Source organism: Phoxinus phoxinus (assembly GCF_949152265.1).
Source record: "Phoxinus phoxinus genome assembly, chromosome: 6".
Lineage (NCBI taxonomy): Eukaryota > Metazoa > Chordata > Actinopteri > Cypriniformes > Leuciscidae > Phoxinus > Phoxinus phoxinus.
Window position 1 is genome coordinate 9,484,620 of NC_136881.1, and position 26,339 is coordinate 9,510,958.

Below are 26,339 nucleotides of genomic sequence, written 5' to 3' on the forward strand. Positions count from 1 at the left end.
ATGTGGTTATCTTCTAGTCATTGTTTAGCATATATTCTGTCATGATAATCTATAAATCGCGTTGCCGGAGGCGGGGTTTATGTACATTTTAGGGTTAGTGATGTCACTAACCCTGGGGGAATGTCGTGTAGTCCCTACCAGCCGTTTGTTGTAGTCCTTGTTGTTTGTGCTCAAACAGCAACATTACACACTAACTAAAGTTAGAAAAGTGAAATCATATTCAACCACCCCTTTAAAGTGGACAAAACTGCCGCGCGCTAAACTGATCAACTCACCAACTTCGCACAATAGTCTCCTGGTGACAGAAAACGTGTGGCGAAAATTAGACGCGTCAACGGAACTTAAGTATTGAACAGATATGTAGGCCATTACTGACTTGTTTTCATTCACAAAAATATAAATATATTTGGTGGCAACTTTTGTTGCTTGTAAACCGAACTCCCCATTGCGGTAGGTAGGCTAAGCTAGGCTATATGAAAAAGAGTACGTAGCCCGGGCCCTGGAAATTCTGGAAACGACACGAGGGTGAATATGAAAAAAATATTTTCGGTTTTGTGCGAACCATGTCTACAAGCGCATCAATGTAGCCTACTTAGTGTCTAGTGCATGTTTGGATAGCATCCCAGGAACAACACACAAGTTTAGACTACTTTTCTATACGGCATTTAAACATAGCAGTTTATTAACAGCCCAACTGCATTTTTTTGTTGTTGTTCTACTACAACATGATCTATTTTTAAATGTACACCTGCTCACAGACTTCATGCAGTTTTCAAACAAACAAGTGTACAAATTCTCTATTCAAGTACTTTGGCATACGTTTATAGCTTATCTTTCCATTTTAAGCATCAAAAATCCAGGGCCAAGATTTTTTTAAGTGCATACCTTGATAAATGCATACCTCGATAAAGTCTTTTTCTGTCTTCAGGCACTGATGCTCAACACCCTGCACCAGATAAGATCATTTTAATATATTATTAAAACATTAAATCCAGGCTCAGAAAATCAATTTTCCTGACATGTACAACATCTTAAATCACAAATGAAAACAAAAACAAAAAAACATAAAAAATCCATAAGAATTGTTATCAAAACATCAATTTATGACAAATCATTATTCACATTTAGAAAGGAGTGAGTAGGCTCATTTGTTATGGTCTATACAATAGAAAGCTAACAATAAAATAGAAAAAAATGTGTACATTTACAGAAAGAAAGGTTACTGTATGAAAATGTTAAGAAAGGCAGAATATTTCTTCCTAATATTTCCTTCAGTCATGCAACTGCATCATATATGGTACAGAATCATAGATCCGAACATTTGGATTGTCTCTATATAATGGTTAGTGGTGGTGGAATACATGTAAATACTGTAAAAAGACTCGCATATTTCAGAGCAATTTTACATTGTGTATATTGAGTGGTAAGGTGCATTTTTATCCACTATGACTTTTTCTGTAATATTCTGTTTATGTGAAACGTTTAGTGTTGCATTGTTGCTTTTTGTGCATGAGTGTTTTTCTAGGATTATGCCTGACACTACATGGTCAAAGCATATCTGTGCACGAGTTTTAAGGGTTAGGGATACAAGCCCTTTCCTGTTTGCATCCAAACACAGCATCCACTTTTGTTACACAAAAAGATTATTCAAACAACACGCAACCTCAATCGACTGAGGGTGTCACAAAGTCAGAAAAGATACAGCATTATAGCATTTTCCAGTTTAAAATGACATTTCTACCTGCTAATGTAATTTATGATATTTATTCAAATCAAAAGAATCCATAAACACCTACGTTCAAGAATCGCGATGTCTCGAGACTGGCATTAGATGCCACGTTTTATGCATGATAACATTAGCGGTTGATTGGCGTTATGACACTGGATGCAAGTAAATGAAACCAACAATACTGCACTTGGTAAAGACAGCTAGGTTATCTTACACTACATCCACACAAGTCTTACTTAGTGACTGCATGACAAGGAGGAACTTTCCTCAGTTTTATTGTCCCATCAGTTTTTTTCCCCTATCCATTTTTTTTTTTTTTTATCTTTATACTGTGGTGGAAAGGAGGCGAAACCACAAAAGTCCTGTTGGTGGCATACGTCCAGTGTCCATATTGCAGATTCATCAACACCACAGAGAAGTCTTTCCCCATTGATGTAAAACAGAAATAAAGAAAAAGGCTGACCATGGTGAAAATCAAATCTGATTCACTACAAAACAAAAGACAAAGAAAAATCTCCTTCTATAGAATGTGAAGCCTGGACAACGGAGAGAGAGAAAAAAAGAAAAAGAAAAGATTTACATGTGGGGCAGTGGGGAGGCATTTCTCTTTTTGTCCAGGTATCCCTTCTTCTCCTTTTCCACTGAGCAAATTTTCCTCCGTTAGAAATATTCACATTTAAAGTGTGCACATACACACAAGCACCCACAAGTGTATTCACAAATTCAAGTGATATGTCTACAAAACATGTACTATTATTTCATCACAGAGTTCATTGACATTTTTTTTTTTACAGGTATTCTTCACTGCAGCTTTAAGCCACGGCAAATGTTGCACTGCACTGTTACACAGAAGATTAGTGCACCGAGTTTGTAGTGTTGATCATTTAGACATTTTTAAGTACAAAAACACTTACTATTTACAAAGAGCAAAGCTTGCGAGTTGTGCCGAGTTAAAACACACTCACTAATGCACAAGGCAAACATGCCACACACGCAAACACACTGTTAGTGTGCTGTGCAATTGTTTCCCTTCTAGAATAAGATACTGAATGTGCATAATGGCTCAAAGGCTTGATGGCTGTCAATTCACACTGTAGAACACCATAGATTACACTGTACTGTAAATACAAAGAATGGCCTTCAATGACAGAAACATTTGTTAATCCAGTCACAAGTATGCAGTGAACTCATGAACATTTGTAAACATCTCCGTTTACATTAAATTGCAATGATGGATACCTTGGATTGTGGCTGTACTAGTAGAACACTGCCATATTGTCAGGAACTGCAGAGACAGCGCAAACGCTGCATTGTTAAAACCTTGTTAAACTATATCGACAAGTGTAATTTGGCTAAATACTTAAAAATAGAACTCCATCATAAAATCAAATGTCAGTGACATTTCTTGCACAGCATGGCAAGACTAAAAAATGACAGTGGTGTAAACCATTATCCTGCTGTGGTAATGCTGCAGTCCTTGCCAATATGGCTGCCCTGAGAGACTCTGTGAGGGTCGTATGGGAATTACTGTGCAGACAACTGAGAGGAGTCCTCCAGAAGAGGGCAGTGTAGTTGCTGTGATGCATTGTGTGCGATTAGAGGAGTAAAAAAATGGCAGTTTTAACAAAAGTTTGGTTGAATGGAGTCTTTAAAAAGCCGGAGTAGATAAGCATGGACGGCTGATTCCAATCGGATAAAGATGTTAGGGTGAATTTCTTTACTAGCAAATGTCTGAACATCGAGGTGGACACAAACTTTGTACTGGTGGACTTGACAGGTAGATGAATATTGGTTACGCATTCGAGGATGGTTAATGGATGGCGGAGTGGGGTCGGTGGATAGCTGAATTTGGTCGGCTGTTGGGAGCTGAGCGGCTGATCAAGTCTGGTCGCATGTTGGGCTCCAGACCGTTCTGGGATTCTGATGCCCTGGACTGGTCTGGATGGCTGGTTGCCAGATATTTGGCCCTCATGCTTGAGGTGTACTGCAAAACAGGGTGAGAAAACAAGGAAAAGGGGAGGGAAAACACCATCACATCATTCTGAATGATCATTCTTTTTTTTAACAGTACAATGCAAAAGTTTCATACAATTATTTAGTCAAAGTAAGGAAAAGTTACAGCGTCTACATGGCCATTAGGACAGAGTATAGCCATAGCGTCTTACAAACATGAAGCACATATAAATATGAACCTCATTCTGTCGCTCTCGCTAACTCACTCACATGCGTTACAGACAAACTGACAGTCATTTGGACAGCCTGATGATTTTTTAAAGTCAAAAGTTACTGTGATGATGCACATTAGCATTAAGCGCTAAGGTACTTTTCTCCTCGAGATCGGCTTTTGAGTGCAAATTCCTTTAAAAAGAGTGCAATCAATGTGAAAATAAATAGAAAAGAAGAAATTGACAAACAAATAGGGAAAAAAAACGGCAGTGAATGGGAATGACACATTGATACAGAAAATGCAGCTATATGTGGGGGAATATTAACAACTGGGGTTATAATGTGAGACATACAAAACAGGCATGCATGAGGTATGTTTTTCAGATGGGTGAGAAAGAGACAAAATTCATGCATATTTTGAATTAAAAAAATCCAGAGGAGAGACTATTTCATAATATATCGGCTATTCCAATTCCAGCATGAACAGGCACCAAAAAGCAGCATCCTGGACCATGACATTATTGAGAATAAGATTACATCCTTTCAAAGAAACATGGTTTCTTGGGTGGTCTCTCCAGTCTGGAGTTTGAATACGCATGCGTCACGTCCAGGGCCCATGAACACCGATTCAAAAGGAAAAAAAAAACACACCTAGAAAGTAAAACGTGTGAGAGCGATGCTTAGAAGAAGTCGGATAGTTCTTGTTTTCTGAACTCGGATGCCCTTGCATGCCAAGTCTGGTTAAAAGAGCTGCGCTGTTACTTCAAAAAGAGTACCATGCTCCCCTATTCATCGCACTTGAACCAAGAGAGGCATTCTCTGGTCTCGTCATTGACTATACATGCAATCATGCAAACTCCAGGACTCTGAAAAGCATTGCAAAACCCACTTCCACTCAATGAGGGGCCTTGACTTGAAAATAATAAGGAAAATGAATGCCGTCTCAGAATATGCTTTAAAGGAATGGTTTACCCAAAAATGCATCATTTATCACTAATTACTCCAAACAATGTTCTTCCAAAGAACACAAAAGGAGAAAGTAAGCAAAATGTTCATGCAGCCCTTTTTTCATACAATGCATGTGAATGGAAATGGACCCAAAAAAAAAAGACAAAAAGGCACCATAGAAATACCCTAAAAGTATTCATACAAACCATGCATTAAATTCCAAGTCTTCAGAAGCCATAGAAAAGCTTTGTGTGAGGAACAGACTGATACGCAAGTTATTTGCAGAGAAGCTTCCCTAGTGTTATTAAAAATACTCCTTTTCCGCAGAACCGATACACTGGTACCGTACACGCTCTCATCTCTCAGATTTTTGTGGGCATGATTATAGCATTTCATACTTTCAAGCAGATTTACAATGAGAAGCGTTTGTAAACCATTTGCATTTGTGAAGTAAAATAATTAATATACTAAATGTAGTTGTTTTTTTACAGTTCAGTTGTATTTCAATAGTAATATATTTCTGACATAATAATAATAATAATAATTCCCCATGGTATTGAATATCAATATTTTTCAAGGTATTGTAAAAACACTACATCTAAGAATAACAATTTAGGTCTGTTCCTCACATAAAGCTATCGTAAGACTACACTGGTTGTATAAATGGGTTTTACAGTGCGTTTTTGTCATGTTTGGACCACGTCATTTCCATTGGCATTTTAATTTATTGTATGGAAAAGAGAACCTATCAATCAAATTCAAAGGAAGAAAATAAGCAAATGATGACTTGTGAAACTTTGGCTTGTGCCATCTCACCTTGTTCTTTGTGAGGACTTTTTTGTGGCGATTATTCAAAGACGACTTGTAATAAGTGTCGCATACAGGCTGCCAAAATGACCTTCCAGACTCTTTTTATGTATGTGTTTGGCAGTGTTCATCAATATACTATGGTCAAATCGAAGTTTGACAGTTGTCAAAGCTGGTAATTACATACTTATCAGTAAGAGCCAGGCATAAATACTACCACTGTAACATCCTGTTTTCTGGATTATCTAAGCAACTTAGGGCAACTACAAATCAGTTATGTCAATCATAGGGCAGGGTTGCAGGAAGATCCATGCCATCTAATAAAAGAGTAACTGAATGTGTGACAGTACGCTAAATAGCGACTGTACATCTACAGACATGTGTGTTTGTGTAAATGTGCTTGTGCACTTACTGACGGCGGGGGGGATTCTCTGCCAATGAGTGGCGTGTTCTCGCACCGAGGGGTCTGAAAGTTAGCATTCTGGCTCCTGCGTCACAAACGAGACACCAGTTACTCTGACTCCCTCTTCATGGGAAGGATTTCCACACCGCGATGCACTAAACTTTACAAATCTGACAAAGCTTTGAACTGCAGGGTAGGAGTAATGCGCAAAGCCATTGAGCGATACCACTATGCACTATATTAATGTAGATGTACATTATAGATATCGCTTTGGATGTTTGAGACATCATCTATATTTACAGAGTAAAACTAATAAAAGCAGAGCACAAGCTAAATTATCTACTTTAGGGCTGCACGATACATTGTTTGAGCATCGATATTAAGATGTGTGTATCCGTATGTAAAGTATAGGGATCGTAGTTGATCCATACGGACCAGGCATGCGATTCTCGGATTAATTGCGAAGTTTAACCATCATAGAGGGCAGATTTATTATGTGCAGTTGTTTTAGGTCCTGTCAGTTTAAACATTTAAGCTATTTTAAACCATTCGAGTGCAAGAAGATGCGAAAGAGAACTCAATTTGAAACTCGCGCACTTAGTTTAGTTTTAGCACAAATTTAGTTGTCTTTCACATCTATTTGTGCTTGAGCGGACATGCCGGTCTCGCAGAGTATCCTCGTAAATAGTCATTTATGGCTTACGTGAACATAAAAACAACTGAGAAAGAAAACAAATGCGTATCATTATATTGGATCCGTGTATTCCATCTTAAAGTGACAGCAGCCTAATATAGCCCCTGCTCATTAATGTTAATTAAACAACAAAATACAAAAAGAAAATTCCTTTTGGAGCTTTAACAAAGATTCATTATATTTACATTTCTGTACCTGAATACGGTTAGACTTACCTGAAAAACAAAGCACTGTTTATTTCATTTGTATCTTTGTTCTATTGTATTTATCTATGCTTGTAATTTGTTTATTATATTCTATGCAGATTCACTGCCCTACAAAATCATTCTAGAATTATTAATTCTATCCAAATAGAGCTATTCCAAGTCATCTGGTCGCGCAATATATACAGCAGAAAAACTAAATATCGCAATGTCAGTTTTTTCCAATATGGTGCAGCCCTAATCTGCTTATAATGCCCATGCCATAATATGTCCTATTTACAGCTCTATATTTGTAATAACTTTAATCAAGAAGTAAACCCATGCAGTATTAACAACTGAAATCTGAAAAGCTACGGTAAATACAGCAAAGCCCATGCAGTAATCTATGCTTGCGAACCTATACTACAGGACCTGTAATACCGGTACGGTCCTTCAGATCCAGCCCATGCATTAGGATGAGTTTAGCGTGGCTACACTCACATGTACTCAGTGACTGGTGCGTTGCTGACAGTGTGCGCCGCAGCGGGGAGACTAGCCTCGCTGCCGTAGGTGCTGCTGCCACAGCTGTACAGGCTGGGCATGTGCACGCGGTACAGGTTATCGTGCGGTGCTCGCGGCCCGAGTGTGGCCGTAGTCTCATCGCCATCCTCCTCCTCAGACCTTCAGACAAATTAGCACAGGTCAAACACGTGCCCCTGGGTCGGAGGGGAGGGCAGGGCAAGGCAAAAGTCTCTCCTCTCACTAGACTTGGTGAAGACAACTTTAAAACCAGTTTTCACGCCAAATGCTTTTGTTTATTCTGTCGGTTAACATGACAAAAGGGAAAGTTCTGTTGAGAGCGAATTTAATGACTAGGAGGGAATATATATAGGCTTTTTTTTAAACCCCCAACCACCCACCCACCCAACTTACTCAAGCTAGAGTCATGTTTTATTATTTGATTAAATTATCTCATTCAACTCCACACTTACAGTGAGTAGAACAAATAAAATCCTCTCAACACCTTTTATCCAAGCAATGTGCTTTTAGATATATATTGCATATCTTAGTAATGGCTGTAAAAAAAAAATGTAAAAATTAAAATACATATAAAACTTTCAAAATATTTGAATAGAAAACTTGTAAATTGTAATATTTCACAATATTACTGTTTTTACCTTTTTGTAATCAAATAAATGCTGCCTTAGTGAGCATAATATTTTGTTTAAAACATAAAACCCCAAACTTTTGAGTGGTAGTGTACATTATTATATTTTAGATATTATTTATATTAAAATAAATGTTGAATTAAAATAATTTGCCCTCTTCAGAGTCAGACTCCTTACTGGGAAATCTAATGTACATGAAATCCTGATGCTCTCAACTGATTTCTTATTCATGATTTTTAATGGCTTACTGAATGTTTTGGTTGAACCAATTAGGAAATGGTTTATCTGCCAACTAATGGAAAAACTAGGCTCATTACACCTATTACAAACCAATCATAGTCATCAGGGCATTTTTAGATTAAGTGTAAAATTGGCAGTCAGGATGCTAAAACAAACAGCGTCTCCATTACATTTCTGTATGTCTTTGCTTTAACACATGTGCATAGTCAAAGTAAAATAAAAGTCAAAAACAATCCTACAGCCATAGAGAAAGTAAAAGTACTAAAATGATGCTAGTCAGAGGCAATTCAAGAGAACTTAAAACTCACAAAAACTACTGTGGATGTCCATTGCATGTCCAATGGATTGTCCTCAGTAACCACTGAACGTTCTCTCAGTGATTTGAGTCATGCATTAAATCAACAAACACCCACTATGAATCGGATTTGAAACGTAACAAAAGGGGGGAGGGGAGGAACGCATTTTAAAGGAAAGAAATAAAAAAAAGAAAAAGTGGATCTGTGAAGGTGTAGATTTGGATGCCACTTTGATCAACATATCTTTTGTTCGTTTAACTCTTAACAGACCTTTTCCAGACCACCTTGCCGAGTGTGTAATCTAGACAAATGAACAGTTTCACATCACCAACATAGTTTCAATGATGATGATACTCTTCACAAATGCACATCAGCCTTGCTTGCAATTTCATAATAGTCCAAAGGGAGGCAACATCTTCCACAGAAATATCAGTCTGCCTTTGCACAGAATTTGGAATAGGGTCTCTTTGTTCTTTCCTATTGCAGAGAAACACACGCACTGACGCAGACATATGCTACACCAGAGTCAAAAAGCAAATACCTCCATCGCCTTAATTCAAATGACTCCTTTCAAAATATACTACTATTTTTCTTTCATATGCAAGCTATATTTAGGTAACCCATTGAGCAATACAAAAGCGTGTCGCTTACACATACTATGGGGCAGTGGGTTTTCCAAATCTATGACACAAAAAGGAATGAACGACAAGACAACAGAAACTACACACAGTCATGAGAAGATGATTAATATGTGAAAACAGAAGGAGCAGATGTGAAAAAAAGCATTAAACACACGTGACTGGCAGTCAATTCTATGTCCATGAAATTAAGTCCTTGTCTATCTACTTGAGTTGAGGTAGTTTAAGGTACTTTGCCCTCCTGCGCCCTCCTGCACCCCCCCCTCCCTCTCTCTCTTTTGACCCATGCCCGCTCACCTCTTGCTCTGCCAGGTGTGAGGCACACTGCAAACGATGGAGCTAAACATTAGCGCAGTGACGAATGAGAAAAGGACCAGATAAATGAGACCCTCAACTCCATCGTAACACAGTCCAGTCAGAGCCTGGACATAGTCCTGTGAGACACAGAAAAAGATGAAGAGTCAAATGAACTTGTTCTTGTTCCAGAAGTCTTTGCATGCTGTAAAGGAAGTGGCATAAATGTTTTTGCACAGGATGTACAAACACAATAGTGGGAAGCAATATAGGAGTGTTCCTTCAACTTCAGTCCCAGGGCGAGATTTTTTTTATTAAAACTAATGCTTTTTCTTTTAAACTACCGTTTAAATATATTGAGGGTATTGGGGCCAGCAAGATTTTTTTAATGGTTTTGAAAAAAGTCTCAAGCTCACAAAAGCATGTATTATAACGCTTTTCTTTTTAAATATATTTACAAATGTAAATTATTACTGTGATGGCAAAGCTGAATTTTCAGCATCATTACTCCAGTCTTCAGTGTCACATGATCCTTCAGAAATCAATCTAATAGGCTGATTTGGTTTTCAAGATTCTTTGATGAATAGAAAGTTTGAAAGAACAGCATTTATTTGAAATGGAGAAACAAAATAACTTGTCAAGTTATAAATGTCTTTACTGTTCTATTTGAACAATTTAATGCGTCCTTGCTGATTAAAAGTATTAATTTCTCTCTCTCTCAAAAAAAAGAAAAAATCTTCATGACCACAAACTTTGGAACGATAGTGTATGTCTTAAACATTTTACCATCATTTATGTTTGCTATTTTTAAAAAGCATTTTATGTATTGACTTGGTTGTCCCAGACCCATATTTTCATTTTATACTATCACGTTTTACAATAACTATGATAATCTAAACAAATAATAGTGAAATAAAATATATAATAGTGAAACAAATAAATAATTATAAAAATGTGCATCTAAAAATGTATTTTTTTGTAAAACACAGACACTGGGGGTCAGAGGCAACATTTTAACATTCACAATCATATAATTTTGTCAGTACATTTTGTATACCGAGATGAGCAATAAAAAAGGCTCTACACAAAACACGCGTACCATGTGCAGGCTCCGACAGTCGACCAGGGCAGTGAGGTGGTGGAGGCTGACTTCAGTGGAGTTTAACACCGCCTGCATCTCCTCCAGGTTACTCTGATAACCAACCCAGAGAGAGACACAGAACATAAACAGATAAACATCCAGACACGGCGTAAAGCCACGCTCAGTTTCACTCTTAAAGACATCCGCAATCTCACACCTTTGTCTTGGGGAATTCTCTGATAGCTGAACGCAAGAGCTCGGAAACATCATCCTGCATCTCCACAAGAGCTTTATGGCTCCCGGAGAGTTTCTGCAAATCAGAAGAATAATTTATAATTCATGAAAGAGAACGAGATGATGTGAAAGAGAACAGAGAGAGATTAATTAAGTACCTGCTGAAATGGGTTGGTCTGTCCCATGCTGCACTTCAGATAATACTGCAGGATATCTAACACACACACATAGAGCATAAATAATAATAAATGCATATAAAATCCAATAAATGTGATCATTGTTTTACCCAATCACATAATGACAGGTTTCCGCAACATTCCTCTCATCTTCCGTTGGTCAACAAACAGATAATACTAGATTAGATATGGAATTATTATTGAAATCACTCTGCAAAGAAAACAGCTAATGCAAACTAACAAACCTGGTCAGTAAATCTGTTGGTAGCAGTACATGCATCTGCCTCTCATGAGTCACTGTGACCCACTAGTTTATGATTTACTAAGCCAGCTGATTGAGATTACTGACAAAGCCAACTAGCTTCATTTGTTAGGATATATTAAGTTTGTTTGTTGTGTGAATGTGAGTATGAGTGTATGTGAGAGATAACTGTAAAGACGCTGGATTGATCTGAACCATATTACTGCATGTTTGTGTGCTAGAAAAAGAAGAGAATGAGAGGAGCATCAGTGGATTGACCTCAGGCGCAGGTTTAATGATTAATTAACCTCAAGATCTAAATCATCACGCTCTTAGTAGGAGCAGATGTAAAAAAAATAAAAATCATGAAAAGTCACTGTAAGAAATCCCAATATAACAACAATATAATAACATCATTTTCACTTTAAAATTAATATATAGTGTAAACTCATTTTAATTTCAGTAATTCTGTGTATTTATCATTTGCTATTATTACATGATATAAAAATATTGATATAATATATATTTTTTAAATAACAATTTTCTATTTTAATATATTTTAAAATGTAATGTATTTCCGTGATGCAAAGCTGATTTTCTTTTAGCTTGTGGGAACTAATTAGCAATGACATCCACGTCTGTCCAGGAAAGCCAAAGTCTGAGTGCAGGATACAAAACCTGCTTTGTACATAAAAACCCTTTAAGAAAGCCTCCTCTGCATAGCAATGCTTCAGAACATTTAAAGCAATGAATGAATGAGAGCGATTGTCAGCATACACATTTTCTGAGGAGTATTGAGTTCAAGACTTACATACACATTGATACACATCAATATGCATTGAATTATCATCAGTGTATGATGTAATTAATAAAACACAAATAAGAAAAACAATTTTTTTTAAATGAATGGCACCAACGTGTAGTGATTTGAGTCCAGCATTTAGTACTTTCTTTAATCAGTACAATACTATATTTGTTACATTAACATATGCATCTGTCTGCATATAATAGTCTACACTGTTTTTTGTGTGTGTGTGTGTGTGTGTGTGTGTGTGTGTGTGTGTGTGTGTGTGTGTGTGTGTGCGTGCGTGCGTGCGTGCGTGCGTGCGTGTGTGTGTGTGTGTGTGTGTGTGATCCAAGCCTAGTCACAAGCATTTCAATACCCAGTGAACAAAAGACAAATAAACTGGACTTGAGTTGGGAGTACATACCTTGGTTGATAACGGCGTTCTCACGTGTCACTTTGGTGATGTAAGAGTCAGGGGCAACACAAAAATCACTGGCAGTCTAGGGAAGAGAACAAGACATGAAGCACGTCTGCACACCCTCAAACACAAAGACACAAACTGTCAAATGTTTATGAACATTTAAGTGACTAACGCGCCACATACTTGTTTATCTATAATTCTCATTTCAAACATACACTACAGGTCAAAAGTTTAGGGTCAGTTGATTTTTTTAAGCAATTAATACTTTTATTTAGCAAGTAGGCATTCAATTGATGAAAATGGACACTTGATTAATTTACATTTTTACAAAAAAACAAAATTCAAATAAATGCTGTTCATTTGAACTTTCTATTCATCAAAGAATCCTGAAAAAAAGTGTCTCACTTTTTCCACAAACATATTAAGCCGCAAAAACTGTTTTCAACATTATTATTAATAAGAAATGTTTCTTGAGCACCAAATCAGCATATTAGAATGATTTCTGAAGGATCATGTGGCACTGAAAACTGGCGTAATGGCTGCTGAAAATTATAATAAATTGCATTTGAAAATATTACAACAGAAATTAGTTATTTTAAAAAGAAATTAAATAAAAACCTTACCGAACCCACACTTTTGAACAGTAGTGTATACACTTATTTTATTACATATAATGCCAATATTTTCCTGAATAATACAATCTTCACATAATTTGGCTCTACTTTATGATTCAAACTCTCTTTAGACTGCTTAAAACAGAAATATCAGCATAAAGCTGAAGAGAATTGAAGATGTTTCTGCTAATTTACGCACCACAGCAACAGAAAACTCCAGCCCAAGTGAAGCCCAGCTGATCACCAGCGTCAGCACACCAAGCAAACAAACACTGAAGGAAAGAAATAGAGAAAGATTATTAATTACAATAGAAAATAATGTGCACTCATCCCTGTGTTTACAGTCATACATATACAATAGAAGACTTTTGGAAGATCAGTAATGTGTTGAAACTCGGGTAGCTATCGTACATTTCCGAAACATGTTTGAAGGTGGTTGTTAATGTGTGTTTTCGAACATTCAAGCATGAAATCCTATTCTAGTAGACCCTAAAAACAAAATCAAGGGCATAATATCGCTTCTTTAAATGCACAAAACTGTACAAAAATGTGTGTTAGAGTTTTCTTTTAATGCTATTACTGTGAACATAGCCTAAGTGCATCTTTGTTGTTTATGGATCATTTCTGGTTGGCTTCTTTTTAAACTTGTTTAGGCTCATGGTGAGTAACCCAGTTAGTAAACATCTCTGGGGATTAAAACAACCTCCCACTGACCAAATGTGCTTCTAGATACACATGCACCCTCAAACACTAATATAACCACAAACAAACACACATGTACACAACACGCGGCAGAGGAGGTGTCTTATTGCAGCAGAAGGAGTGAGAAAGTGAGTCAGAGTGAATCAAGGGGAGATCTTCACCCTCCCTTGTATACTAAATAGATTTGATTTTGCCTGAATCCATCTCTCCACTGACAACTCTCTCGGATTCGTGCTTTCTCTCTCTCTCTCTCTCTCTCTCTCTCCATTTCTAAAGGCTTTCAGAGAATGGATCTCAATTTTGCATAGTTACAGGCTAAAAATAGGCATTTTCACACAACGATTTTCAACCTGGAAATTTCCAAACTGAAACTGTAAAGTCAGGTAGGGGATTTTATCCTGAGGCACGTCCTGCAATGCACTAGGAAAGATATGATTTATCTTGAAATATCATGTGATCTTGGATTGCAACATTGATATCCAGTTTTCTTTTTTCTTACACTTCAATATTTCTTTGTTGTGATAGTCCAAGTCAATTACATTTATTTAAATTCTACTGACACAAGTTCAAATCCGGGTCATTTTTCAATTTAATTTTGCACTTTGCCCTACATTGTCATGTGTCACATCTCAAACCGCCCTGCTGAATTCAATAATGCCCACAAACATAATTTTAAAAACAAAGTGTTATTTTAGTAGCATTTATATCCTATTATCAGTTTTCAACTTTAAGTTTCAGTAATTTTGTTATGTGCTCGTTATTTTTATTAGCTTTTGTTTTTTCTAAATATTTCTATTTAGCTTTTATTTATTAATTGAGTTTTCAAAATCATTTTAGTACTTAGAAAAGTAAATTTAGAAAAAGAAATTTAGAACTGAAATTAGTTTTTATTTTATTTAATATTTTATTTTATCTCAGCTTTGTTAATGAAAATTATTGATTATACATACATTATATATATTGGGTTAAATAGTATATTTTAATTTTATTAAAAAAAAAACATTTTTTGGTACTAAATAAAATTAAAAATGGTAAAAACCAATGCTATATTTTGACCAAAAGTAATGTTACTTCTTAAAGTTACATAAAAGGTTCATTAGGCTTTTTTTGTGATGGATTACATGGGTGGCTATTGTGTGCGAGATATGAAATAAAACATGTGTTAATCATTTTTGCACTCACCTGATCAAGATGCTTCTAGAGTTGCGTATGAGACCAACCAAAACGAGCAGGCAGATAAGAACATCAAAGAGCAGCAGGCCCAGATAACCCAACCACCTACAAAACACACACACATGATCACTTCCAGGTGGCTGGACATTTCTTTATAACTATCCAAAAGTAGGAACAGGTCTAAACTTTATTATTGAATAACTATTGTGTACTCTACTTTGTAACGTCTTTGGACATTTAAGTCATTCTTATGCCTGAAACCCACTGAATTCGATTTTTATTTTTTTAAAGTAGAGCATGCGTCATCTGCAAACAAATCACACTAGACTAATTTTTTTTTTTTGACAAAACAGGATTTAAGAAACCACCACTCTCTGCTGTAATACCTTTTAAACAAATTAGACAGACCAAGATGACTTGACTGGACTTTGTAAATACCTGTACCAGTCAAACTGCTCAGTAATGGTTGCCAAGTGATCCAAAGAGAGATCCGTAGTGCTCCAGAAAGGCACCTCCACCATCAGATTGATCAGGTCATCCAGCTGACCCTGCAGTTTCTGGACGATGGACAGGTAGTCTGTCTGCTTGGAGTACACTGTCTCCAGCTGCACCAAACCCTCCTGCAGGGTTTCATTCAGACTGCTGCTGCTCTCTGATACCTAAAATACGCACAAAAGGAAATACGTTGGCTCAATACAAATGGCTCAATCAATACATGCCACCTGAATCAAATAGGAAGATTCCAATGATATCATTAGTGTTAGACCAGGACCTGGAGAATTTTCTGCCTGGCTGATTACTGTATACGAAATGTTAAAACAGTTGGAGCCATAGCCATGTGGGCAAGTGCTCTGACATATGGTACGGTTGCACTCCGCTGACCCAAGTTTGAGTCCTGGCTCGAGGACCTGTCCCGGTCCAATTCCCCTCTCCCATCTCCAGAGATTTCCTGTCTGTCTACCTACTGTCCTATCTAAATAAAAGGCAAAAAAGCCTAAAAATAGCTATGTTCGGAGGGACCAAAATCCAATTTGCATACAGTGAAGTTTAATTAGCGCTTCTCCGAATCTCCGATGACATGTTTTGGCTGTGTCAATGTCATGGGCACTAGGGATAATATCGATATTGATGTTTTTAATCAATCTTCATTTTGATTAACTTATATTTTAGGGTATTTTCACACCTGGTTAGTTTGAAACATTTGTTTCAGAACCTGGTGGTTTTCTCCCTAGTTTGGTTAATTTAGGAATATATGAACACAGCAATGGCGCTCGGATCCGCACCAAAACAAATCGCTTCTAGATTACCAGAACAAGGTGGTCTTGAATTGAAAACAAACCAGGGCGATTGACATGAGAAATGAATCCAACCCAATGGACCAAAGAACCATGCAGTATATTAAAATATACTATAATTAATATAAAAAGCAGTAGTGTCTGATTCTGTGAGTGAGCACATTTGTTATCGCAGTTGAAAACCAAAGAGTGCCTCTTCATCTTAAAAAAAAAAGAAAAATACAGTATATCAGTTAGAGCGGGAAATGACGGCTACATTCGTATAAGTGTTTGCGTGTATCTCAACAGTTACAGATAAAGGCAAGCCACAAAAAGCTTGTTGAGTGAACTTGTCCAATCATCTTGATGGATGACGCAGAGGAAACTGACCAATAAGAGGCCAGTTTTACTCTCATGTGACTTCCATAAGCACATTTTGGTATGCTTTGAGATGTTGCCTTGTGAAATCAAACAGAACCCAGAAGAAAATGCAACATTGTAACAATTTAAGTCCCTGTTTCAGAAACAAAGCAAACGATCTTCAGGTCTAAAAATGCTTTTAGTCTATGCTGTTTTCATTTCATGCATAAATGTCTCATGTAATCCCTCAGTGTTTCAACCAAGGAAAGACAAAGAAATAAAATATCTTGTAAACAGTATGTCACGTCATGTTACATTTGCCTCAGGAAAGCAGTGCAATGCCCATAGCTCATTAGTCAGCAAGAGAAAAAAAAAAACTCTAGAGAGAAGCCTTTGCTAAATATATGCAGTATATTTACGTTCATTTTATTTTTACTAAACCTATTGCCTTTATTATTTATCGTATGTTTGTTGTTTGAATAAATCTGTCATTAAAACAAGTTATTGCAACCACAGTTTAAATATTTATATTTCAACAACAAATTGTAGTAGAAACATCATTTTAAAGTTTATATAAAAATGCATTGTGAGCAATTTAAATGCTCATATACAACTAATTATGCAATTATATTAAATAAAAAAAATTTGGTTTGTGGCTAAATGGAAACTATTTCAGTTTCAGTAAAAAATTATTTCAGTGCATCACTAGTCTCAATGATCTCTCTCGTTCTCTAAAGCCCAACTTTGTCTGACATACTACTGTCCACGTGACGTAATTTCCGTCATCAGGAGGTTCCGCACACAACAACAGACTTGAGCGCTTGATAAAGTCCACTAGATAGTGCGCAGGGGCGCCGCTAGAAATTTTAGGCCCTATGAAAGAATATGAGGTTGGGCCCCCCACCGCACCCATTCCATTAATAAAATCAATCTCTGGGGGCCTCAAAAGTGCGTGGGCCCTTAGAATCGTCCTAACTTTTCCCCCCTTAGCGGCGCCCCTGATAGTGCGTACTCGCCAAACGCATCTGTCTGCGCTCATGACCTTATGAAATAATTAACATTTAACAAACATGCATGGTGGGGATTGTAGCTGTGGCCATGGAGGTGCAGTGAAGTATTTGGCAAGAGAAGTAGTGTTTATTCAAGTTAAAGTGTTCATCAAAGGGCAATGAACTCTCTAGCAACAGTAGTGGGATGTTCAGCGATGGTAGATTTAACAGTACTTTAGTATCGGTATGCCATGCAACTATTAGTTACGTCTGTAAAATAGAATATGAAAAGAAAAAATGTAAAGAGGGTTAAGCGAAGTGTTTAGCACTGGCAACAGAAGGGCATTTAAGTCTCTTTTAAACACTTGGATACAGCAAATTGTCCACAGCTCAGAACAAACCAAATCGTGAATGACTCACCAGTTTGTCGATGCCTGCCACTGTTTGGTTAGCATGGCGCAAGGAATATGTCAGTCGTGTCACACCATCGCACGTTTCGCCGTTTCCATAGAAACCAACTGCAATGCCAGCACTGCGGGAAAGTCATCAAAATAGGAATTAGCTCATGTGACTGTGACAGACTCTTTTATATAGAATGTAACAACACTCACAAGCAATGTCTTTATTCTGGAATCTTAAGACTACAAAAAAAATTACCAGATTAGCAGATCTGACCTTGACTGAATCAACGGTGTGGTTTTTGCTTTAATAAAGACATTAAAAAACAGAACCATGGGCTTTCCCTAAAATGACCAGCTTGCATCAGTAAAGTATAACACATTGTTTATTATCAACGCAGCTCTAACACTGGATTTTAACATCCTGGACAACAACTACAGCCACTTTATTTTGCCTGCACAAATAGAATACAATTATTTTATTGACTGCCATGTATTATAATAAAGCACATACATATACATTATATATAATACACACACATATACGTTTTTACAATTACAGCTGTCGAGATTAACTAATCGAGAAAAGTGTTGATTATAGCATTATATTCATATATACTCCTGTGGCATGAAAGGTTGCTCATGCTCAATGGAGCTGATGACAGATATATCTTTTGAGCGCATGAATGCAGTCATCTGCTCAATGCAACTAAATTTTTTGCACTCTCACGAACGCTTTCGTCATAACTAACAATGCAAACACAATGTAAATAAGAGATTAATTGTGCAGTGTAGACAGCGTTATTGACTATAACGGGAGTTTTGTCTCGAGTCGCGCTGTGTTATTGACAGCTCCAGCGATTATAAAGAGAGGGCTCTTTGATTGCTTTCTGTTCAAAATGTAAACATTTTAAATAAAATATTATTTTCATGCTACTAAGAGAAACAATGTGAAGGTGACCGTTTTAGTCACAGGCTTGATTTACTGATAAACAGCAATAAACGTTTTTGAGACACAGAACGTCTGACTGTACATAAACCATTAGATATCAGAAATCACAGATCACAGATTAGGCAGTAAAATTAACACAGTTACTTACATGTTGTGGCATTAAAGGGGTCATGAACTGGCTTTTTAAAAAAAAGTATATTGTTGTCTGAGGTCAACTTATGACGTTCGCTTGGTTTTTACATTTAAAAACATCAAAATGAATAAGTAATAGGCTATTTTCTACCCTGGTTTTGAGCCTAGCTCCTGAAACGCTCGGTTTTTATGGGCGTGCCGCATTGAAGACTTGGAAGTAAATGCCCACTGCTATGATTGGATAACAGTTTTGCATATTATAATGCGTTTCATGTAATGCGTGAATCGGTAGGCGGAGCTAAATAGTCAGTGTTGAAGTAGGCGTTGATCTTCATCTGCGGAGGCGGTGTTTGATACACTTTGACGTCATAGATCCCCACTTTGAAAAACCTGTCGTTCGCTGTGCCTGGTGTCAATAAAAGCTTTTATTGGACTAACATGTCTGTTATGTATGTAGTATAGTATGATGACCTCTTATACATCAAAAGCTCAAGGAAAATTCGATTTCTCAGTTCATCACCAAACTCAGTCAGGTCCATATCTTACACTTAAAGTCTGTTAGCATGAGCCGAAATTGTGACTGATTTACCAAAGAATCCACAGTGAAATGTACCGAACAATCAAATAATGCTCTACTGAGACATTCACATGATTTAAAATAAATAACTAACTTACTGCTAGCATTAGAATTATTTGGAAGCTAATGTTATTTTTAGTCCAGTGATCCTGTATCTCTCTTCTCTTCTCATCTCACTAATGTGCCAGTGGGTGGGGCGCCAAAGACAAGATGATGTAGAAGATTCTGCAGAGGTGGTCTTTCGTCACACTATTGCAAGATAATGTGATCAAATCTGAAAAAAAGTCATTTTCAGAGCTTGGTTTCAATAAAAGCTGATTTTGCACTAACAAGGAAGTTTTGAATTCTGAAACTTATAGGATGTTTTTGTATGACCTTTTACAAAACATCAAGGAACATTTTTATCTCTTAATTCATGACCCCTTTAACACAACAGAATTAATGTGAGATAATGATGCATTTATTTAAAGTACATTATTCTCAGGGCAGTTTTAGTGTGTAAGATTGAGGGTTTTATCTGATGTCACATGCACATTTTCCTGCATGTGTTACTCTTTGCCTCTGTCCCTCAAATACAAGAGGATTTAGACAGGAGAGCTCTTATAAGCTTAAGAGTGTGTGAGACCGAGATATCGAGAGAGAGGTCAAGCTGTCATTCTTTGTTAAGGTCAGGAGTCACGTGGCTCGACTAGGCTTTCCCTCTCTTACCCAGAAACCCTCACTCTAACACCACTGACCACAATCACTGGCTTGTTTGTTGATCTGTTAGATCGTGTGAGTGGGCATATGTTAATAGTTCTGTTTGGAGGATAATAGTAACTGTTACCAAAGATAATTGTTAAAGTATAATGAGTATGGAAATATTTGATTCACAAGTGCTAAAGTGTTGGTTTAAGACGGTAATGTGATATTGAATTATTAAATCACACTCAAAACAACAAAAGCACCAAAAAGAGCTAAGGTACTAGCAGCATACTTTTTTTTTAAGTACCATATAAACACAATGATATATGAAATTCAGTACAGAATTTTGTGAAGGTTCATTCAGAGATGCAGTTGGCACAGACATATATGGGTCATTTTCAAACATAAATGTGAGAAGTCAGGACAAACCGCCTAAGACTTTCAACCTTTCAAGATCAACTCAGGAAAAATGTCATTGTTGTGGAAAATAAGCCTTTACTTTTTTTTTAGTCCTGGCTCCTTTAAAAGAATCGATTCTGGCTTGAAGGGTCAATTACTGAGCCAAAGTGTTATTCATAAACCTAGGCAAAATGACTTAAAATAATTCAAGAGTGAAAACAAACACCTAAAGATACAACCAGACACATCTTCGTGAGAATCTGGCACTGTTAGATAAGAGATATTGAATAATGGCTATGCGGCTATGGCACACACATACGCAGAGCCACCCCACACACACACTGGCAGAGACCTGCAGTGCATTATTCATCTCGCAGCTTCAATGTTCAAAATCTGATTCTGTTGCTATGGCAACATCTCCAAGGCACCGAGGGGGCAGCGCCAGGGAGAGAAGGGGAAAAAAAACTGACGTGAGGGCGACAGAGGGAAAAAGAGAGAACGTAATGCAGAGAGGAAGAAAATATTTATCCGAAACAGGTCGCTTTAGCCCAGGACAAATCCATACACACACACACACACTGCTAAAAACCCTATTCTTCTCATCAGTAGCTTTGTCTTATTTTTTCCAGTAAACATGTCAAAACATCAGCATCTGTGAAGCAATACTGCATTTTCACAAGATGTTTTTGAATATTTCTTAAATATATTTTTCATTATTTCTAAGCATAAACCTCATTACATGTATAGTTTTATTTCTTATTTTCTAAAAGACATTTTTTGCAGTGTATAATAACATATAACAATATATAAAAGATGCCCGAGCAGTAAAAATGAGAAAAACACAAAAATGAAAAGAATAAATGAATGGAATTAAAATAAAATAAATATCAAAATTAAGGGTACGTTTACATGACACCGATGTACTAAAATTGGAAACGTTTTTCCTTTACAGACGACAAAGTTGTCAAAACGATCCTCGTTCACACGGATCCGCGAAAACGACGAAAAACACTGTATTAAGCTACCAGGCCAGTAGTTGGCGATGTCACTTTATAAAGAAACTACGCGCCTTTAGACTGAACAATTAATACGCATGCGCTTGACGTCACAAATTCGTGGTTTTGTTGTTAACATGGAGACTATAATGGTATAATTTCCATTTTCAAAAGTTTGTCTTTTCAGGCCTTATCCACACTAATACGTTTTCGGCCTTCCCTCCACAATGAGACAGCATTTTATTAACTAAAACAAAGCTTTTTGAAAAGGCTCTCCAACGTCAATAAATTTGAAAACTGCATTTTCGCGTAGTAGTGTTAACCGTGAAAACTGAGGTATTTGAAAACGATGACGCATGTTTAGTCATGTGACGCATATTAAACTTATAGATATGTATATCTTTATACCACTATTGTCCCTGTTATGTGCTATTCACTTTCACACAGTTGCTAAAATGTTACTTCGCACTCTCTTCATATAGTCCTGCTAAAATGACAGATAATTTACATGTCCTATGGCAACACATAAGAGAATTTGCGTTTTAGACCAAACATATAATGGTGAGTGAGTGCGACCTGGATGCATCAGTGAATGGTGAGATATTTCAATAATAAATTATGTTCATACTTTTGGGGAAGCTCAATAAAAAGGGACCAGTCACAATAATTTTTGTGGTGATTAACCTAACTGTTGTGAAAGCTTAACTTGTACTGAAGCCGGAATATTCCTTTAGTTTAACTGAATGTTATGAAAATAATTTGTTTACAGTAAATTCATTGAGCTACTAAAGCTCAAAGACACAAAACATTAGTGAGATTAAGCTTTTAGGAGAGCGCTACAGTGTTTTAGGTCACCCCATGAGTGTGTGCACTATTTGATGTGCTTAATGATGCATGAGGCACAATGTGTTTCATCTGAGCCATCATATCAGCATGACATCTCTCATCTCTGCCATGGACCTATCACTCAGTCTGATCCGCAACTCGCTCTCTTTTCTCCGTTAAGCTTTATCTGCATCTCGCTCGCTCAATCAATCAGACGTCATTGTCCTTTTCTCTGGTTCTTCTGCATCCATCACTCTCTAAGGCAAATAATCTTTTCTTTGTTTGTCAATCACAGCATGAACGGCAGAGCATGAAGTCAGATATAGGACAGACATGAGCTGAAGAGGAAAGGAGGAGGGAGAAAACGCAGAAGGGGTGAAACAGAGGGGAGGAGGAGATCGTCTGATGACCCTTGTGGGGGGATAAATGGGAGGAGAGCCCAGAAAATAATCAGAACAGAAGACAAAGAAAGCAAAAACCTAAAAGCTCCAAAATTAGAACAATAACAAGTAACAGTTAACAAAACAAAACTATGTAAAATTCACATGCAAAATGATGGCTTATTATTTACACAAATTAGAGTAACTTTGTTTGATTTAAAAGAGTTTTCCCTTCAATAGCTACATAACTTGACAACATTATGATTACTTCCAAAAGCCGTTGATGTACAAAATCATAGACTTGTAGATTACTTGTCTTGAACATGAGCAAAATCTGCATGGGGGACACCCAAATGCATGGATTCATATTGAAATTCCCCGATTTCGTCTGCGTAATTTCACAGAGCAACTGTAAATGTGGCCGACCCTTTATTGTTTACATAAATGAAAGAGCCTAAAATAATTTGAAACCCATTTTTGACCAAGTGTGAACTACAGCAAAGACTATTTCTGTGAAGCTTTTATTTAAAAACCAATCCACTATTTCTACATCACGACCACAGAAGACAGCAGCTGGTATTATTAAACAGGGTCATTGCAGGACAATTCAGCCGACATCATTTTAACCCCCAATAATGCAGACTCCTGATTGAACTACTTAACCTCAGTGTTCAGGGTTCAGTGTGCAATGGCTGCCTGCCTGATCTGACCTCGCAACCCTCTCTATATTTAAAGAGATCTGACAGAAATAATTAGAGACGTTTTAACCAGAGACCAAAATGTACACAACAAGCTAAACTGCACATAAACACCTCAATATTTACTGGATTGAACACATTTAAAAGGAAGATGAAATTCAGTATCATGTCAATCTAAAGAAATGGTTTAAAATGTTGAGGTGATTTGTCAAGGTCAACTGTCAGATGTGACAGCATGTGGATTGTGAAAAATGTTCCAACAATGTCCTAACTATCCTAAGCAAGAACGGGGTTAACACAACCGAGTGTGTGCAGGATGCTGTCAGTTGTGCGTTGAGATACAGACTTGGATTATTACTAAAAATACAGATGAGTTACCATCCATTCCACACTGCGCAAGGAGAAACACACACCTACTATTTCATATGAATCATGGCCACCGGCGCTCATCAGCGTGGGTTAGGCGTTTAATAAGCTGCCATATGCGTTGCATGAATTATGTGTCATACAGCTATTAGTTGAGAGCTCTTTTGTTCTTAGTTTTTGGCTTTTGTTAACTCTTTCCCCGTCAGCATTTTTTTCCAGCCACCGCCAGCATTTTTGGTCATTTTCACAAATCTTTCATGGCCCCCAGAATATTTTGTTGTATGAATATCTGAACATGCAATATATGAAAACAAACAGAGCAACTTCTTAAATTATCATCTCCATGTAAACTACAAAACCATGAATATGTGACGGCATGCACATGCGTAGGCTATTACACGTTTAGTCTTAGGCTTTTAGTTAACTTTTTTTTTTGCAAATGAAAGGAAACAGATGTTAACAGTAAGAAATAGGGTGGGGGGGGGGGGGGGCATACAGACATAATCACAAGTGGTTATAAGAAATATACATATCAACACAATATAACATTTGGTCATCATGAAAAATGAAAGTTTAAAAAATGAATAAAAATTAAAAATCCTTACAACAGACTCAAAGATGATATATGTTTTCGAAGTCTTTGTGTTCAGAGGTTTACAAATGTTCTTAAAGCAAGTAAAAAGCGACTACCGGTATATTAGAGGAGAATATTTTAAAATTGGGATTACAGTGAATGTTTCTGCCTTCTGCCTTCTGAAGATGAATTTTACCCAGAAGACAAAGTAATAATACAGTATTATAGAGATTAACATCCTTAGAATAAAAACTGGACAAAATAATTATAGATTATATAATTTGTGTCAATACGCATGTGCGTTCGGCTCAAAGGCACTGTGGTAAAAGAATGCATATGTGCACAGGTGTGTAGTCTTTCATCGCCAACTACTTGTTTGGCATGCATAATACAGAGTTATACGTGTGAACGGGGATTGTTTTTTATAACGTTGCTATCTGTACAAAGACAAAACTTTTCTGTTTTTAGCACATCGTTGTCATGTAAACGTACCCTAAATTTCTTCATGTCATTACAAACCTATATGACTTTCTTCTGTGGAACATCAATTTTCATTTTGGGTGAACTAACCCTTTGATAGTGTGTTCACACTTGGAATTTGGCTCTCTTAGTTCTTTTGGTCCAGACCAAAAAAGAAAATGATACATTTTGTCCTGGTTCACTTTACGTTCACACTGTCATTTTTAACACCAAACACCAAACATAAAAATACAAAACAAAAATTAGTTTTTTACTTTTATGATGTATATTTTGCTACGAAACTTACCAAACATTCAAACCAATGCTGTGTACTGGGCTAAATGCGCTCATTGTATGTGCGTTCGATGGTATTTTACCAGCTGAGAACTCCCAAAGAGCTTACAAAATGTTTAAAGGAGTCAAAATAGCACCAGGAATTCCTCCATTACACACAAAAGAAAATCTGCTGCAAGGAGAACAACTACACGCGTTTCCAATGCCTGCACCGAACTGTAATGAGCAACGTAGCTCATATGACGAGAAAAAACAGGTATGCTTGAGCATTATGTCCTTTTCAGGGTTGCATTTTGTGATATCACATTGCGTTCATATATCAGTCGAACCGCACCAGAGTTCGTGTTCAGGGGTCTCTGTCCGCTTGTTTGGTGCACACCAGGGTTCGGATGGCAGCGTTCACACTTATTCAGATTAACCGCACTAACAGGGCAATCGCACCAGTTAATTGTAATCAAACCAAAGCTGCCAAGTGTGAACACGCACTTAGTCTCTCGTGCTCTAGAAGAGCTTTTAAGATTAGCCAGCTTCCATTTCAGTTTGCTGCTGGCAAGGGAACTGTTTGGAACAGACCCAGATGAATGGATTGCAATCAGGTTTATTTGTGGGGAAGTTCAATCGTGATGCCCGATTAACTGGAATGTATGACGTGTATTGCCACATTATGGGGTGATGAGTGTTTTGTGTTGAAGTGTATAAGAGTGCAACTAACAGACCTGCACACGAGCGTGGCGATGATCACACACCAAGCGGTGCAGCAGCAGTCCGCATTGGGAGAGTCCTGGTTCTTCCTGCGACGGCAGCACAGCCAAAAAGAGTAGAAAAGGAGGAAGAGGAGGTCCAGTGCCAAACACACCAATGCTGCTGCACCTAGCAACAACACAGACTGCAGAGAGAGAGAGAGAGAGAGAGAGAGAGAGAGAGAGAGAGAGAGAGAGAGAGAGAGAGAGAGAGAGAGAGAGAGAGAGAGAGAGAGAGAGAGAGAGAG

At 37.2% G+C, this 26,339-nt stretch overlaps 1 protein-coding gene across 1 annotated transcript in view; it reads right to left on the reverse strand.

The window, feature by feature from the left end:
• Positions 1-949: 949 nt before the first annotated feature.
• Positions 950-26,339, reverse strand: part of ttyh3b (tweety family member 3b) — a 36,767-nt gene continuing 11,377 nt past the window's right edge. The window contains exons 3-15 of the mRNA XM_079615190.1: positions 26,068-26,237; positions 18,039-18,150; positions 15,434-15,654; positions 15,005-15,100; positions 13,320-13,392; positions 12,510-12,585; positions 11,040-11,095; positions 10,865-10,957; positions 10,666-10,758; positions 9,570-9,706; positions 7,431-7,610; positions 6,063-6,138; positions 950-3,713 (exon numbers count right to left, since the gene is read on the reverse strand). Coding sequence (XP_079471316.1) covers positions 3,540-3,713; positions 6,063-6,138; positions 7,431-7,610; positions 9,570-9,706; positions 10,666-10,758; positions 10,865-10,957; positions 11,040-11,095; positions 12,510-12,585; positions 13,320-13,392; positions 15,005-15,100; positions 15,434-15,654; positions 18,039-18,150; positions 26,068-26,237 — 1,557 coding nt within the window. The 3' untranslated portion in view covers positions 950-3,539. The remainder of the gene's footprint in view (positions 3,714-6,062; positions 6,139-7,430; positions 7,611-9,569; positions 9,707-10,665; positions 10,759-10,864; positions 10,958-11,039; positions 11,096-12,509; positions 12,586-13,319; positions 13,393-15,004; positions 15,101-15,433; positions 15,655-18,038; positions 18,151-26,067; positions 26,238-26,339) is intronic.